This window comes from Glycine soja, chromosome 15, assembly GCF_004193775.1.
Source record: "Glycine soja cultivar W05 chromosome 15, ASM419377v2, whole genome shotgun sequence".
In the NCBI taxonomy this organism is placed as follows: Eukaryota; Viridiplantae; Streptophyta; class Magnoliopsida; order Fabales; family Fabaceae; genus Glycine; species Glycine soja.
Genome location: NC_041016.1, coordinates 16,404,224 through 16,417,399, shown reverse-complemented (window position 1 = coordinate 16,417,399; position 13,176 = coordinate 16,404,224). Strand labels below are relative to the sequence as shown.

General features: G+C 36.3%; 1 protein-coding gene across 2 annotated transcripts; it reads right to left on the bottom strand.

The window, feature by feature from the left end:
* Positions 1-1,583: 1,583 nt before the first annotated feature.
* Positions 1,584-4,595, bottom strand: LOC114388419 (zinc finger CCCH domain-containing protein 48-like). Of its 2 annotated transcripts, XM_028348904.1 has the most exons (8): positions 4,505-4,595; positions 3,600-4,010; positions 3,104-3,289; positions 2,902-3,003; positions 2,655-2,804; positions 2,351-2,530; positions 2,119-2,216; positions 1,584-2,014 (listed from the first exon to the last, which is right to left on the bottom strand). In XM_028348904.1, the coding sequence occupies exons 2-8, from the start codon at positions 4,002-4,004 to the stop codon at positions 1,870-1,872; spliced, it is 1,266 nt and encodes a 421-aa protein (XP_028204705.1). In that variant the 5' UTR covers positions 4,005-4,010; positions 4,505-4,595; the 3' UTR covers positions 1,584-1,869. The 2 variants fall into 2 exon arrangements, with proteins under 2 accessions (XP_028204705.1, XP_028204704.1); XM_028348903.1 differs by having other exon boundaries at positions 3,600-4,595.
* Positions 4,596-13,176: the final 8,581 nt, after the last annotated feature.

The following is a 13,176-nucleotide window of genomic DNA, read 5'->3' as shown; positions in this document are numbered from 1 at the left end:
TTTTATCATGAATCCTTTAAAATTCTTTGAAAAAATGAATTCTCCTGTTGAATTGCTCCATGCAAACACACTATTGAATTTATAATTCATGTTATTTTCTTCCATGAAAGTTGCTTATAATTTCGTTTCAAATATATTTATTTCTTAAATTCTATAATTATAGTGCTTGGGGAGTCTAAATTTAAAACGGGATCAGAATAGTGCACCAAATACACTAAAAAATATCACAAAAGGTTAAAATATTTAAATGTCTGATTAAATAAGGGAAATAAAATCCCATATTTAATAAAATGGAATGACCAAAAAATGCATTTTAGCCTTGATTCAAAGGAGGGTGTGTTAAGTAGAATGAAGAATCCGTGTAATATTTTTTCAAACAATAAGAAGAGATTTGTCCCAGAGTTACAAGAAAAAAACAAAAATATTTATGTAATTTGACAAATCTTAAGAATGTTATTATAATTTTATTCATATTTAACTTATGTAGTTACATTATAATTTTAATTTTGATAAATTATTTTATTATCGTTGTTGTCACTATTTATTATTTTACGACTTTGGTCCTTGTCATTATTAACGGATGATGTGATAATCGTCTATTAGAAAATACTAATACCACGTACGCATGATGTTTCTATAAAAATATATGTGAGAACTAAAATGAAGTTCACTCGAATATGACAGTGTAAAGTTTGTACGTTACAAAAACTTCAAGCACCAGCAGCTTTCAACGTGTATAGTATACTTAGGACGACATACGTTTTTAGCTATGCAATATCTTTCCTCCATTGCTTTCATATTCTCGGAATAATAAGAAGAAAAATCAAGCTTTCCAAAGCTTTCTATAACCCAACAAACAAAATTGAGAACTTGAAGCTTCCAAAAGTGTATAGTAAAATATGAAGACATGCTTATTTGCAGTGCAATATTTTTCTTGGTTTAATTTTTATATTCACGGGATAATAACAAGAAACATATAGAATGTTTAAAATAATTTTCTGAACTTAAACTGAGCTAGGCAGCTCTACACGGCTGTTTCTCTACTTGCTCCCTCGTCTAAGCTTCTGAGGAGTGAAACAATATTTTGACATAGTAATATGAATATGACATGGTAACTTTCCAAAGAAACTGGGCCACAAGGTACAATGGTTCAAAGAATATCACAAGATCCTGCTATGTTAATACAAATTCATTTCAATCATTAACACCCGGACAGAATTACTAGAAACAGTCTACACTGTAACTGAAAAAAGAAAAAATCACTGTTGCGGAGTCAACAAAATATGGAGTCTGAATTTCCCCTTCCTGTTTTCTTTCCACAACTATAGGCCTCTAATGCTTACAATGGCATGGGTGACAGGAGATCCTCTAGGGCTCATCAGGTAGGTGGAAGTTAATTCATCTGGTTCTTCTCTTGAACAAAAGATGAAGATGTTGTCTAGACAGATGGAGATTATGATGAAGGCTCAGGGAAATAAAACTATATTTGAATTACAATAACAGTAATGCCAAAATAATTGAATTACAATAACAATTTTTAACAAGTAAGAAAAACTATATTTTGGGTCGAACTTATATTTGGATTCCAAAAATGTATTCTTTGATAATGATGGAAAGAATTTGAAAACGGACTTCATTACAAACCATGTTACTTACAATAGTAATATATTTATCAAAGCAGGAGAACATTACATCTGCTGGGAAGAATATAAAAGAATGAAATTGGTATTTCTATAAAATTGTCAATTTCTATACAATTGTTTTTATAGTGAATTTACTGCTCAGACAAATAAATTCATCCTTATCGCCATCTACTTCAAGAGGAAATAGATGGGATAATACAACTCCAATGTTGAAAGGAAACACATGTCAAGAGGATGCCACCATGGGTACCTCCAACCATTTCCACACCATCAGCAAACCACTCTCATCTCCAGTGAAGAAGAGGCCACCAGGACCTAACTCAATTAATGCCACATCTTTCTTGGCAAATAAACGTCCCCTCTCTGAAAATCTGTTGAAAAAACATCATCAGAGGATTCAACAAAAAAATAAGAAATATTACCATGACGGAGGTACAGTAACAAAAAGAAACGTGAATAATTTAGACTTACTTACGATGGCAATTCATACATGTGAACTGAATTGTCTCTGCACGAGGAAAATAATATTGGCTTTCCCTCTGCATCAGGCATCCCAAAAAGTGAAACAACACCCTGTAATATAAAAAAATCATCAACTTAGGAGATTGACCAACTTGTCAGCATTATAAGAAACATCAGCTTGACTTCTTACACATGAAAATAAAACCAAATGATATTTCAACACATAAGATTAAGTCGACGCTTACATTTTCTTCGGTGTGTGTATATATCACTTCCAAAGATCCTGCTTCAATGCAAGCCCAGACCTTAATTGTGCGGTCAGATGAACTTGACAACAGATATTGATCCCAACATATAAGGGATGTGACTATGTCAGTATGATCATTTAGTGTCATTGTACACTGTAATGTATCCATGTCCCAGACCTGAAGAAGACAAAATAACAAGTTCGGTTCGTTATAGGACAGTTCAAAGAAAATTACATATCCTTTTCTCAGAAAAAATTCTCATGTTAATAAAGAAAAATAGAATCCTCAACAGCAGACATACCTTTATGCTTTGGTCCATGGACCCGGAGTACAGCATCTTGCATCCAACCGCCAGACAAACCACTGCTTTAGTGTGCCCAGTGAGTGACGCAACCAGTTCAAAAGGAGAATCGGCTTTAGAGCTTCCTCTCCAAGCAAAAATGACACCATCCTGAAATTTTAAATAAAACAAATTTTAACTCACCCCAGAAAAAAAGAATTCGGTTAGGGGAATATCATTGGACAATATTAATAACATGGTTAGTTACCTCTGCACAAGCAAAGAGTGTATTGTTGCCAACAGTCATGGCAAGGACTCGGTCTTTGGGTCCATCAAGGGTAAACTCTGACATGGTCTGGATATTCCAAGCCTTCACAACAACCACAGCCACATAATCAGTTTGCATGTACTACTCCTATGATTAGACATTATCATACATCAAAACAAAACAATGACAGATAAGAGCTTACCTTGACAGCATTTTGCAGACCAACAAAAATCCATGACCCCTCACTGATCAAAGAGGTAACCTCAGCACCAAGATTGATGACTTTAGCACATTGACCAGTATGGCAGTCCCATATCCTAACTGTCCCATCAGTGCTGCCAGAATAAAGTTTGTCGGATCCAACAGGAAGTGCGATGCCAGTGATAACCTGATGTCAAAAGCTTTAATTTAACTACTAACAAAAATATTAACATGATGCAGAGGCTCACAAATTCTAGCATTTCCTAGGAAACAAGGGAAGAGAATGCTTTTTCAAAAAAAAAACTTATTCCGTTATTGTAGCATATAGTTAGATTATAAAACTCTATGACTGTAATCAATAATTGTTAAAACATTAGTCGATTATTAAGTCAGATATCAATTTTGATTTAATCATTATGCTAAAAATGAACTATGAAAGAACTTTAAATATAATTTCGGTGTGTTAAATACTAAATGGAGGTTCAAGAGTCAAGTACCTTCTTATGTTCATGAAGTTTCGTTACTGTGGAAAACCCATCACCACGAAACCATGAATGCAGATACAGGCATTGTTCACCATGTACACAATTGTTGTTGATCCAGTATTTACATATCCTTGGTGATGATTTCTTGAAAGCCTTAGCAACCCTTGTTGCATCTCCTCTATCTCCATTATCTCCAAGCAATGCTTTCTTTGAACCATATTTCGGGGTATTCTCAGAGGAGGAATGGGGCTTTTTTCCGTAGCTATATGCAGTATTGCCATAACCACAAGCAGCAGGGAGAGATGGTGTCTCTATGTGCAAAAATCTGCAAGGATTCCTGTTACATCTTCCAGCTCTCCAATAAGAGCATGTTGTACTACCAATGCGCTCAGTCCTTCGTGCAAACTTTGTATCCATGATATTCTAGGAAACAAACATGGCATTGTAATGACATCCCAGATCAGGTACTGTATCCTATCAATAAAATTCTCCATGGCTCATGCTTTCAGTCATTAACTCAATGATTAAATCCCAGCCATAGACTTAATTCTTCATCCAAAACCCAAAACCTTTTGGCTCCCAAATTTTCCATTCCCAAAATAACAATCGTAAAGCAAGTGATGAACGGCAACAAAACTATGTTGATCGAGGAAGATCAACAACATCCAGATCAAAACCCATTGAAGACTTGGATCAAAGACCAATAATTTAACCCTGATCAGCAACGTCAATAGAGACTCTGCCCAAACCCCAAATTAGGGTATTGCCGATCCTTATGAAAACCCCGAAATAAATAAATTGAAAGGAACCCTAAGCTTCACTGAGATAAATGAAGTCGGATAGAACATAGATTCTCGTAGATCATCCATCACAAACCCTAAAAGAAGTATTAGATTTTCGCGTTCGGAGAAACAAACCTGAGTGGTAGAAACGTAGCTTGATTTGTTGGAACGATTGTTGAGAGAAAGAACACAGAGCAAAATAAGGCTTCTATTTTCTTAATCAAACGTTGGTGTTTGTTGGCAATGTTGTGTTAGGCTTATATATAGTTTCTCTGTTAGCTTGTAAAGCACGCAACAATAAGATGAGATATAGGATTTTTATTTTTTATTTTTTATAAAAAGGACATTTGCCGTCATATAAGGATAAATTAAGGCTTAAAAATAGATAGTTATTTTCTTTCAAAAAAAATAATCATTTCTGAAATTTAATATTTTGAAGATAGTTTCAATTTATAAAATTATTTCTAGTGTGTGAAGTTACCTTTTGTTTGGATTAGAAATTTTAAAATTTTAGAGAATTTTAAATGCGTATAATTTAAATTCTTTTGATTTTAATTTATTTTATTTTTCAGATGCTTTGTTTGAATATATTAATTCAAATTTCTTGAATTTTAAATCATTTGTTTAGATAAGGCAGTTCAATTTTTTACGTATGCAAAATTTCATTTTTATATTTTAAATAGATGAAATTTTAATATTAAACTTTATAGAAAACAAACACAATCTAATTTTGAAATATTAATTAAAAAATATTTTTCAATTTTTAATAATTAAAAAATACAAAATATTGATAATTTTAACTAGGATTGTTTTGTCTGACCATAATTGGTGATGTTTTAAAATCAACATCAACCAAGACTATTTTTCGGCTGATATCAAATGGAGTTTTTTTTTGTCAAAGTATGCTGGAAATATTTGTCAGCTGACGTGAGTCGGGATTATTACATTTGAAAGCTTGAATGACCTAAACATTATGGTACTTATCTATGAAAGCTTGAGGATTTTGGTTTATGGTGTGAAAGCTCATGGTACTTAACTAGCATGTAGTGGTGCGTGTGCGCATCATATGCTTTAGTCTGAAATGAAATTATGGGCGAGCCATGTTGGTTCTTTGGTTTAGGAAGTGTCAAATGAAATTTGCTAGTAGTTTTCTGCTCAGGTGTTGGAGCTTTTATGCAGACTTTGGAGGAATTCGTGCTAGCAATTTTCTCTGCATTTGTACAATTTCCATAATAGTAAGGAACTATTCATATGGACTAGGACCACTGTTAAACCTTAAAGCAGCTTGTAGTGTTTGAAAAATAATCACATGATTTAATGTCTTATTCTTCTCTTTCTCTTGTAATTTACACATTGTTTTGGAGCTGGTATTTGAACTTTGAATTAGAGAGAACAAGGAATGACCATTACTAAAAGCAAAAAGATCGTTGAAAGTATCAAGAGAGAATTGGAACGATGTGAAGCAGAAAAGAAGACATTGGAAAAAAGGAGACTGCGTGCAAGGAATCACTGGCCAGAGCACAGGATGAGTCTACCAAGATATCTGAAACTATCACAAATGCTAAATCTAAAGTGAGACACTTTGATAATTGCTCTCCGGTGGATGGTTTGCTTTAGTTTTATCATTTCTTCAACCAATTTGTAGGCTTCTTCCATGGTGTTGAAATTCTGTTTTCCTTTACTTTCATTTCATAGAATGAATTATACAAGCTGCTCAATCTTGTGATGGAAGGCTCTTATATATAGCCTTGATTCCTAACTGCAATGTAACTGCCACAGCTAAGCCTAACAGCATGACAGCTCAGCATATACTACTATACCTACATTGTACAAGGTATTCATACAAGTATTCATATACATGACTATACTATCACTATACTTTTGGTATACTCTATTATTCCCCCCACAAACTCAAGGAGATTCATGCCAAAGGAAACACCTTGAGTTTGGTACGAATTGCAGTATGCTGAGAAGGTGACAGAGGCTTAGTTAGAGGATCAGCCAGTTGATCTTGGGCAGACACATGTAGTATATTGAGTTGTTTGGAGAGCACTTTTTCTCGTACAAAATGAATATCAAGCTCAATGTGCTTGGTTTTGGAGTGTAAGATGGGATTGTGAGATAGGGAAACTGCACTGAGGTTATCACACAGTAAGGTAGGAGTAAGAAATGGCACTTGGAGTTCACGGAGAAGGGACTGAATCCAGAGTAAATCTGCAGTGGTGTTTGCCATGCTGCGATACTCAGCCTCAGTGCTTGATCTAGCTACTAGTTGTTGTTTCTTTGATCCCCATGAGATGAGATTAGGGCCAAAATAGATACATGAACCAGATGTTGAACGTCTGTCATCTTGATCAGTGGCCCAATCTGCATCACTGTAAGCTCTTAAAGAGAATGGAGGACTGGTGGGTGATGGAGTGAGCAGTAGGCCATGACTGAGGGTGCCATTGAGGTACCTAAGTATTCTTTTGACAGCTTTCCAATGAGACTCCAGAGGATGTGCCATGAATTGACACACTTTGTTAACACTGAAAGCAATGTCAGGCCTTGTCAATGTAGCATATTGGAGAGCTCCAACAATGGATCTGTAGAGAGTGGGATCAGTCATGGTGTCTGAGCCGTATTTGCTAAGTCTGCAGCTGCTTACCATGGGTGAGCCAATTGGTGCAGAGTCTTCCATATGTGCCTTGCATAACAAGTCTCTGATGTACTTAGTTTGATTAAGTAGAAGAGCTCCTGAGGGTAAGTGATGAACCTCAATGCCTAAGAAGTAGTCAATCTGGCCCAGTTGCTTTAATGCAAACTTCATATTTAGCTTGTGAATGAGATCACTAATGAGGTGTGGTGCTGAGCCTGTGATTAGAATGTCATCAACATAAATCAGTACATAAGTACATGCACCATTTTGAGTGTGAATAAGCAGAGATGGATCACATTTGCTCTTGACAAATCCCAGTTGCAGTAAGGCTTGTGTCAATCTGTCATACCAGGCTCGAGGAGCCTGTTTTAGGCCATATAAAGACTTGTGAAGTTTGCAGACTAGGGACTTGTCTGAAGCCTCAAAGCCAGCAGGTTGGGCCATATATACTTCCTCTTGTAGTATGCCATTGAGGAAGGCATTATTCACATCAATCTGTTGCACAGACCACTTGAAGGTAATAGCCAGAGTTAGAATAATTCTGATGGTGATGGGCTTGATGACAGGGGAGAAAGTTTCTGTGAAATCAAAGCCAGCAGTTTGCAGGAAGCCCTTAGCTACAAGTCGGGCTTTGAACTTGTTAACAGTACCATCAGGATTTTCTTTTACCCGAAATATCCATTTACATCCAATTGCTTTCCTATGTTGTGGAAGAGGCACCAGTGTCCAGGTTTGGTTGTCCATGAGAGCTTTATATTCTGCCTGCATAGCTTGCAGCCAGGCAGGATCATTGAGAGCACTTTTGACAGATTTGGGTTCAAGAGCAGCCACAAATACTTTAGGCTTGAGATTACCAGTTTTGGCCCTAGTGATCATGGGGTGAGCATTGTGGTGAGATATGTTTTGAGAAGCAGGTCTGATTGCTGGCACAGGATCTGCAGGAGGTGTAGGGACACTTGGTGAAGTAGTAGATATTGGTTGAGATATGAGGGAGTTGATTTGAGATATAGTTAGAGGTGTGGAAGATGATGGTGACACTGATCCTGGTAATGGTGAGACTGGATCAGGTGGATCAGTGTCAGGAGCTGATGATGTCTCAGGGTGCAGATTTGTGTTTGTGTTTACTGAGGGAAACGGAATTTGTGCAGGGTAAGTGTGAGACATGTGTGAATTACTGGATGATGAAGCAAATAGAGACAAGTAGGGAAATTGAGACTCATGAAATATCACATCCTTGGAGATGTAAATTCGACCAGTTGCATCAAGGCACTTGTGACCTTTATGTTGAGGTGATACTCCTAGATAGACACATGGACTGGACCTATATTGAAGTTTGTGGTTGTTATAGGGTCTCAAGTGAGGAAAACAGAGACAGCCAAACACTTTGATCTGAGAATAATCAGGTTGAGATTGATGCAATGCATGGTAAGGTGACTGAAACAGTGGGATAGCACTGGAGGGTAACCTGTTAATGAGATATACAACTTGAGTGAAACTGTGATCCCAAAATTTTAGAGGTAAAGCTGCATGTGAGAGTAGTGTAAGTCCCATTTCAACAATGTGTCTGTGCTTCCTTTCAACAGTCCCATTTTGATGAGAGGTATGTGGACAGGTAAGTCTGTGTTGGATACCTAACTCATTGAGCAGGGCTGTGAAGGCTCTGAATTCACCTCCCCAATCAGATTGTATGGCCTTAATGGATGCTTGAAATTGGTTTTGGATAAGTGCTTTAAATTGAGTAAAGGCTTTAAGTGCATCACTTTTGGCTTTTAGGAAGTATATCCAAGTAAACTTGGTATAAGTATCCACAAAGGTGATATAGTAACTGTAGCCATAGTAGGATACAAAGGGAGCTGGCCCCCATAAGTCACAGTGAATGACTTCAAACGGTTTAGTGTAAATAGTATTGGATAAAGGAGAGTGCAGTCTATGAGATTTGCCCATACAACAGAAAGTGCAAGGAAGAGTTGCAGTTTTGTTAGAAAAAGGTATATTACACAGATTTAGAATGTTCTTAACAGCACTGGTGTGGGCATGGCCCAGCCGAAGGTGCCACATTTGAAATACATTGTCATTTTGCATAACAGAAACAATGTTATTACAATTGACAGGATTATTGAAAACAGAAAATTGACTGGAACTAGACATTGAGCTTGAATCTGAGTTTGAGGCAGCACCACTGTTGGTGAGAAACTTGAAAGGCTTGAACTGATAAAGGCCATCAGCTCCAACAGTGCCTTCAAGGAGACCTTGTTTAGAATCCTGATATTTGACAAAACAATGATAAGGATGAAACTCAAATATGACATTGTTATCTTGGGCAAATTTGCTAACTGATAACAGATTTTTAGAGATATTAGGCACATGGAGTAAATCTTTAAGAGTGAGCTTCACATTAGGTTCATTAGGTGAATGAAATTGAGATTGACCTAGAGAGTGAATTGACACACCTTGACCATTTCCCATCACAACTTGGTCCTGACCAGTGTAGGGAGAGCTGTAGGACAGGTTGTTGGGATTATAGGTGAGGTGATGTGAGGCACCAGAATCAGGGTACCAAGCTCCATTGGAGAACTGATCCATATTAGGCATGGCATAGGGCTGAGGCATGGCCAAGTGTGCAGTAGGCCTCATGTAAGGGTTGAAGTTCTGAGGCCTGTTGGAGGGTCCTACTTGGTAACCACCGCGTGAGTTTTGATTCATGGCTTGAGGATCATACCTGTACCAGCAGTTAATGGCATCATGATTTGGTTTAGCACAGATCTGGCACTTGACTTTGCCTTGATTTTGAGCTTGACCTTTTCCACGACCTCGGCCACGGCCTTTACCACGACCTCTTCCACGATTGGCATTGACATTGTAGTGCTCTGTTCCCAGTTCTTGACTCTCATGCTCAGAATTTGAATCACTGGCATTGGTTTCAGTATGTGCCACATTTGCTGACACACTTGGACTCGTAAGTTCTTGCTTGAACTTTTCAAACTGTGCTTCTTGAAGAAGGAGCAATGCTTCAACATCTTCGACAGTTGGTGTGTCAAAGCGACTATACACCATCATGACAAACGAATTGAACTCTTCTGGCAGTCCCTCAAGGATTGAATCAACTTGTTCTTGTTCAGAAACCATGTCACCAACCGCAACGAGTGAGTTCACACTCGATTTGATGCGCAGAAGGTATTCATTGACGGATCTTGAGAGTTTCTTCGTGTTCTTGAGTTCAGATCTCAATTGACGAGCACGAGATTTGAGTACAGAGTTGAAGTATTTGTGGATCTTGTCCCAGACTTCATGTGCGTGTCTACAACTCAGCACACGAGGAAGTACACCATCGGAGAGGGTGGATAGCAACCAAGTGAAGAGTGTTTGATCTTTGATTAGCCATTGTTGATACTCATCGGAGTTGATTCCAAGTGCGCAATCTTCAATCGACGCAAATTGCAACGGAATCTGCGGATTTACAACAAATCGATGAAGATTATGCGCAGTGATTACTCCATTTACCTGTTGACTCCACAGGAGAAAATTCTTCTCATCAAGCTTGATTGTGAGAGAATGTGTGAGCCCAGATTTGGTGGATGCTTTCGTTGTAGCTGGTAGATCAGCAAGCGAATTCACGTTCTGGTGCTCATCGTCCGCCATTAATGGAGGTTCTTCCATGGAAGACGAAGAGTTTCTGGCGCGGAAACGTAACAAACTTGTAACTGAATCTTAGAGACTCAGTGATACCATGTTGAAATTCTGTTTTCCTTTACTTTCATTTCATAGAATGAATTATACAAGCTGCTCAATCTTGTGATGGAAGGCTCTTATATATAGCCTTGATTCCTAACTGCAATGTAACTGCCACAGCTAAGCCTAACAGCATGACAGCTCAGCATATACTACTATACCTACATTGTACAAGGTATTCATACAAGTATTCATATACATGACTATACTATCACTATACTTTTGGTATACTCTATTACATGGTAATGATTTTAGGATAGTTTAATGACTTATATAGATTTTTTAGATAATTATGCTTTAAATGTATGCAATCAACACCAGAAAAGTATAACCAATTATATGATATTTGATCAAGTTGAGAATCACTCTATTGTTCTGCAAAGTAATTGACAGTAGATAGACCCAAATCAAATTTCAACTGAAAAACATGAGGAACTGCAAAGTAATTGACAGTAGCAACAAAACCTTGAGGAACTTCATTCACAATATTTCTTCAGCAAAACAACACTTATAATATCAAAAGATGTTACTACAAATTTTTCCTAAAATATATTTCCCCTAAAACTAACATTATAATTAAAATTGAAAAACCTAACAACACAATGTTTGCTAAATTTCTCATTTTCTTCTGCAATGCTTCAATTTGTAAGTTCAAATCAGTCACTATCATTGATTCTCTTGTGATAGAAGAAGGATTAGAAACTTAGTTTTCTTCTTGGGTTTCTCCTTGTTCTTGCAGTTAGAATAGCTGTACGTCTTCCATGGTGGCAACGACGAATGATTCTACCAGAAAATGTAGAAGAACTGTCACTTGCAGACATGGAGAAATCAAAGCCCACTAGGAAAAAGATGAAGTGAGGAGAGGAAAAAGATGGAGCGAGGGGAACAAATAAGACTAGGGAGAAACACACACTTAAGACTCCACCATGTTGGAATTGAGAGGAGAGAAGCTTTAGAAACCCTAATTTGAGGAAGAAGAAGCAAGTGAAGAAGAAAATATTTGACAACTTTTTAAATTTTGTATCAAAGCCCAGTCTACGTGTCACAATCTGGGATAATTTGTCACGTTGGATAGTCTATGTGGGATTAAAATTGCCAATAATGTACCTCCCTAACGGCGTTACTTTCAAATTTAATGACAATGACTATTTTGCAAAACTTATGCAAAGATAGGGACTATTTTTAACATTTCAAAAAGATAAGGACTGCAAAAAAGGGTCAAAAGTCAGGGACCAAAATGTCTATTTATAAAATTATTTCTAGTGTGTGACGTTACCTTTTGTTTGGATTAGAAATTTTAAAATTCTAGGGAATTTTAAATGTTTAGAATTTAACTTGCTTTGATTTTAATTTCATTTATTTTTTACATGCTTTGTTTGGATAAATCAATTCAAATTTCTTCAATTTTAAAGTTTTTATTTGGATAAGACAATTCAATTTTCTCCACATGCAAATTTTCAATTTTATATTTTAAATAGATGAAATTTTAATATTAAACTTTATAGAAAATAAACACAATCTAATTTTGAAATATAAATTAAAAAAATATTTTTCAATTTTTAATAATGTAAAAATACAAAATATTTATAATTTTAAGTATGATTGTTTTGCCTGACCATAATTAGTGATGTTTTAAAACCTACATCAACCAAGACTATTTTTCGGTCGACATCAAATAGGTTGCATCAACTGAAAAAACCTGGATGACAACGGCAAAAAAAATCATTGGCCGACATCAGCAAAAAATTTGTTGGACAAGTGGCCTCAATAACTTAAGACGGTTGGTGAATTAAGTCTCACTAACACACTTTTAATCCCCTTCTAAATGATAGGCTCAGAATGCAGAAGAAGAAGAAGCAATCAATTTAAAAATGTTCGTTAAACATGAAAGGAAAAATTGATTGCAATAACATAAATGAGATAAGGGAAGACAGAAATGCAAACTCGATTTATACTCGTTCAACCACTTCCATTGCCTACGTCTAGTCCTCAAGCAACCCACTTGAGATTTTCCACTATCTTTGTAAAAAATCCTTTTTACAACTTTTGAACACCCAATGAATCCTTTTCCCTTGTGTTCAAGAAACTCATAATTCAAGAAACAACCAGTCTCTTGATTACAATTGACTTTTTGAGAAGAACAGAAAGATTGCTCTCCTTTAGAGTGGATAATACAATTTGAAGTTTCTGGATAAACTTTCAATAGATTTGCAAGTGTTTGCCCAAGAGTTGTTGAGAGAGCATTTGACAATTAAGTTCTCTTGGAATATCTCTCTTACTTTTTTATGTCAGACACACATATATATAGGCCCTTCGTACCTTTTCAAAATGGTTTGAAGAGATATGTATTTTCAAAAAGCTTTTTCGGAAAATTTTCACTGGTAATTGATTACAGATTTCTGGTAATCGATTACACAATTATATTTTGAAGGGTCATGAC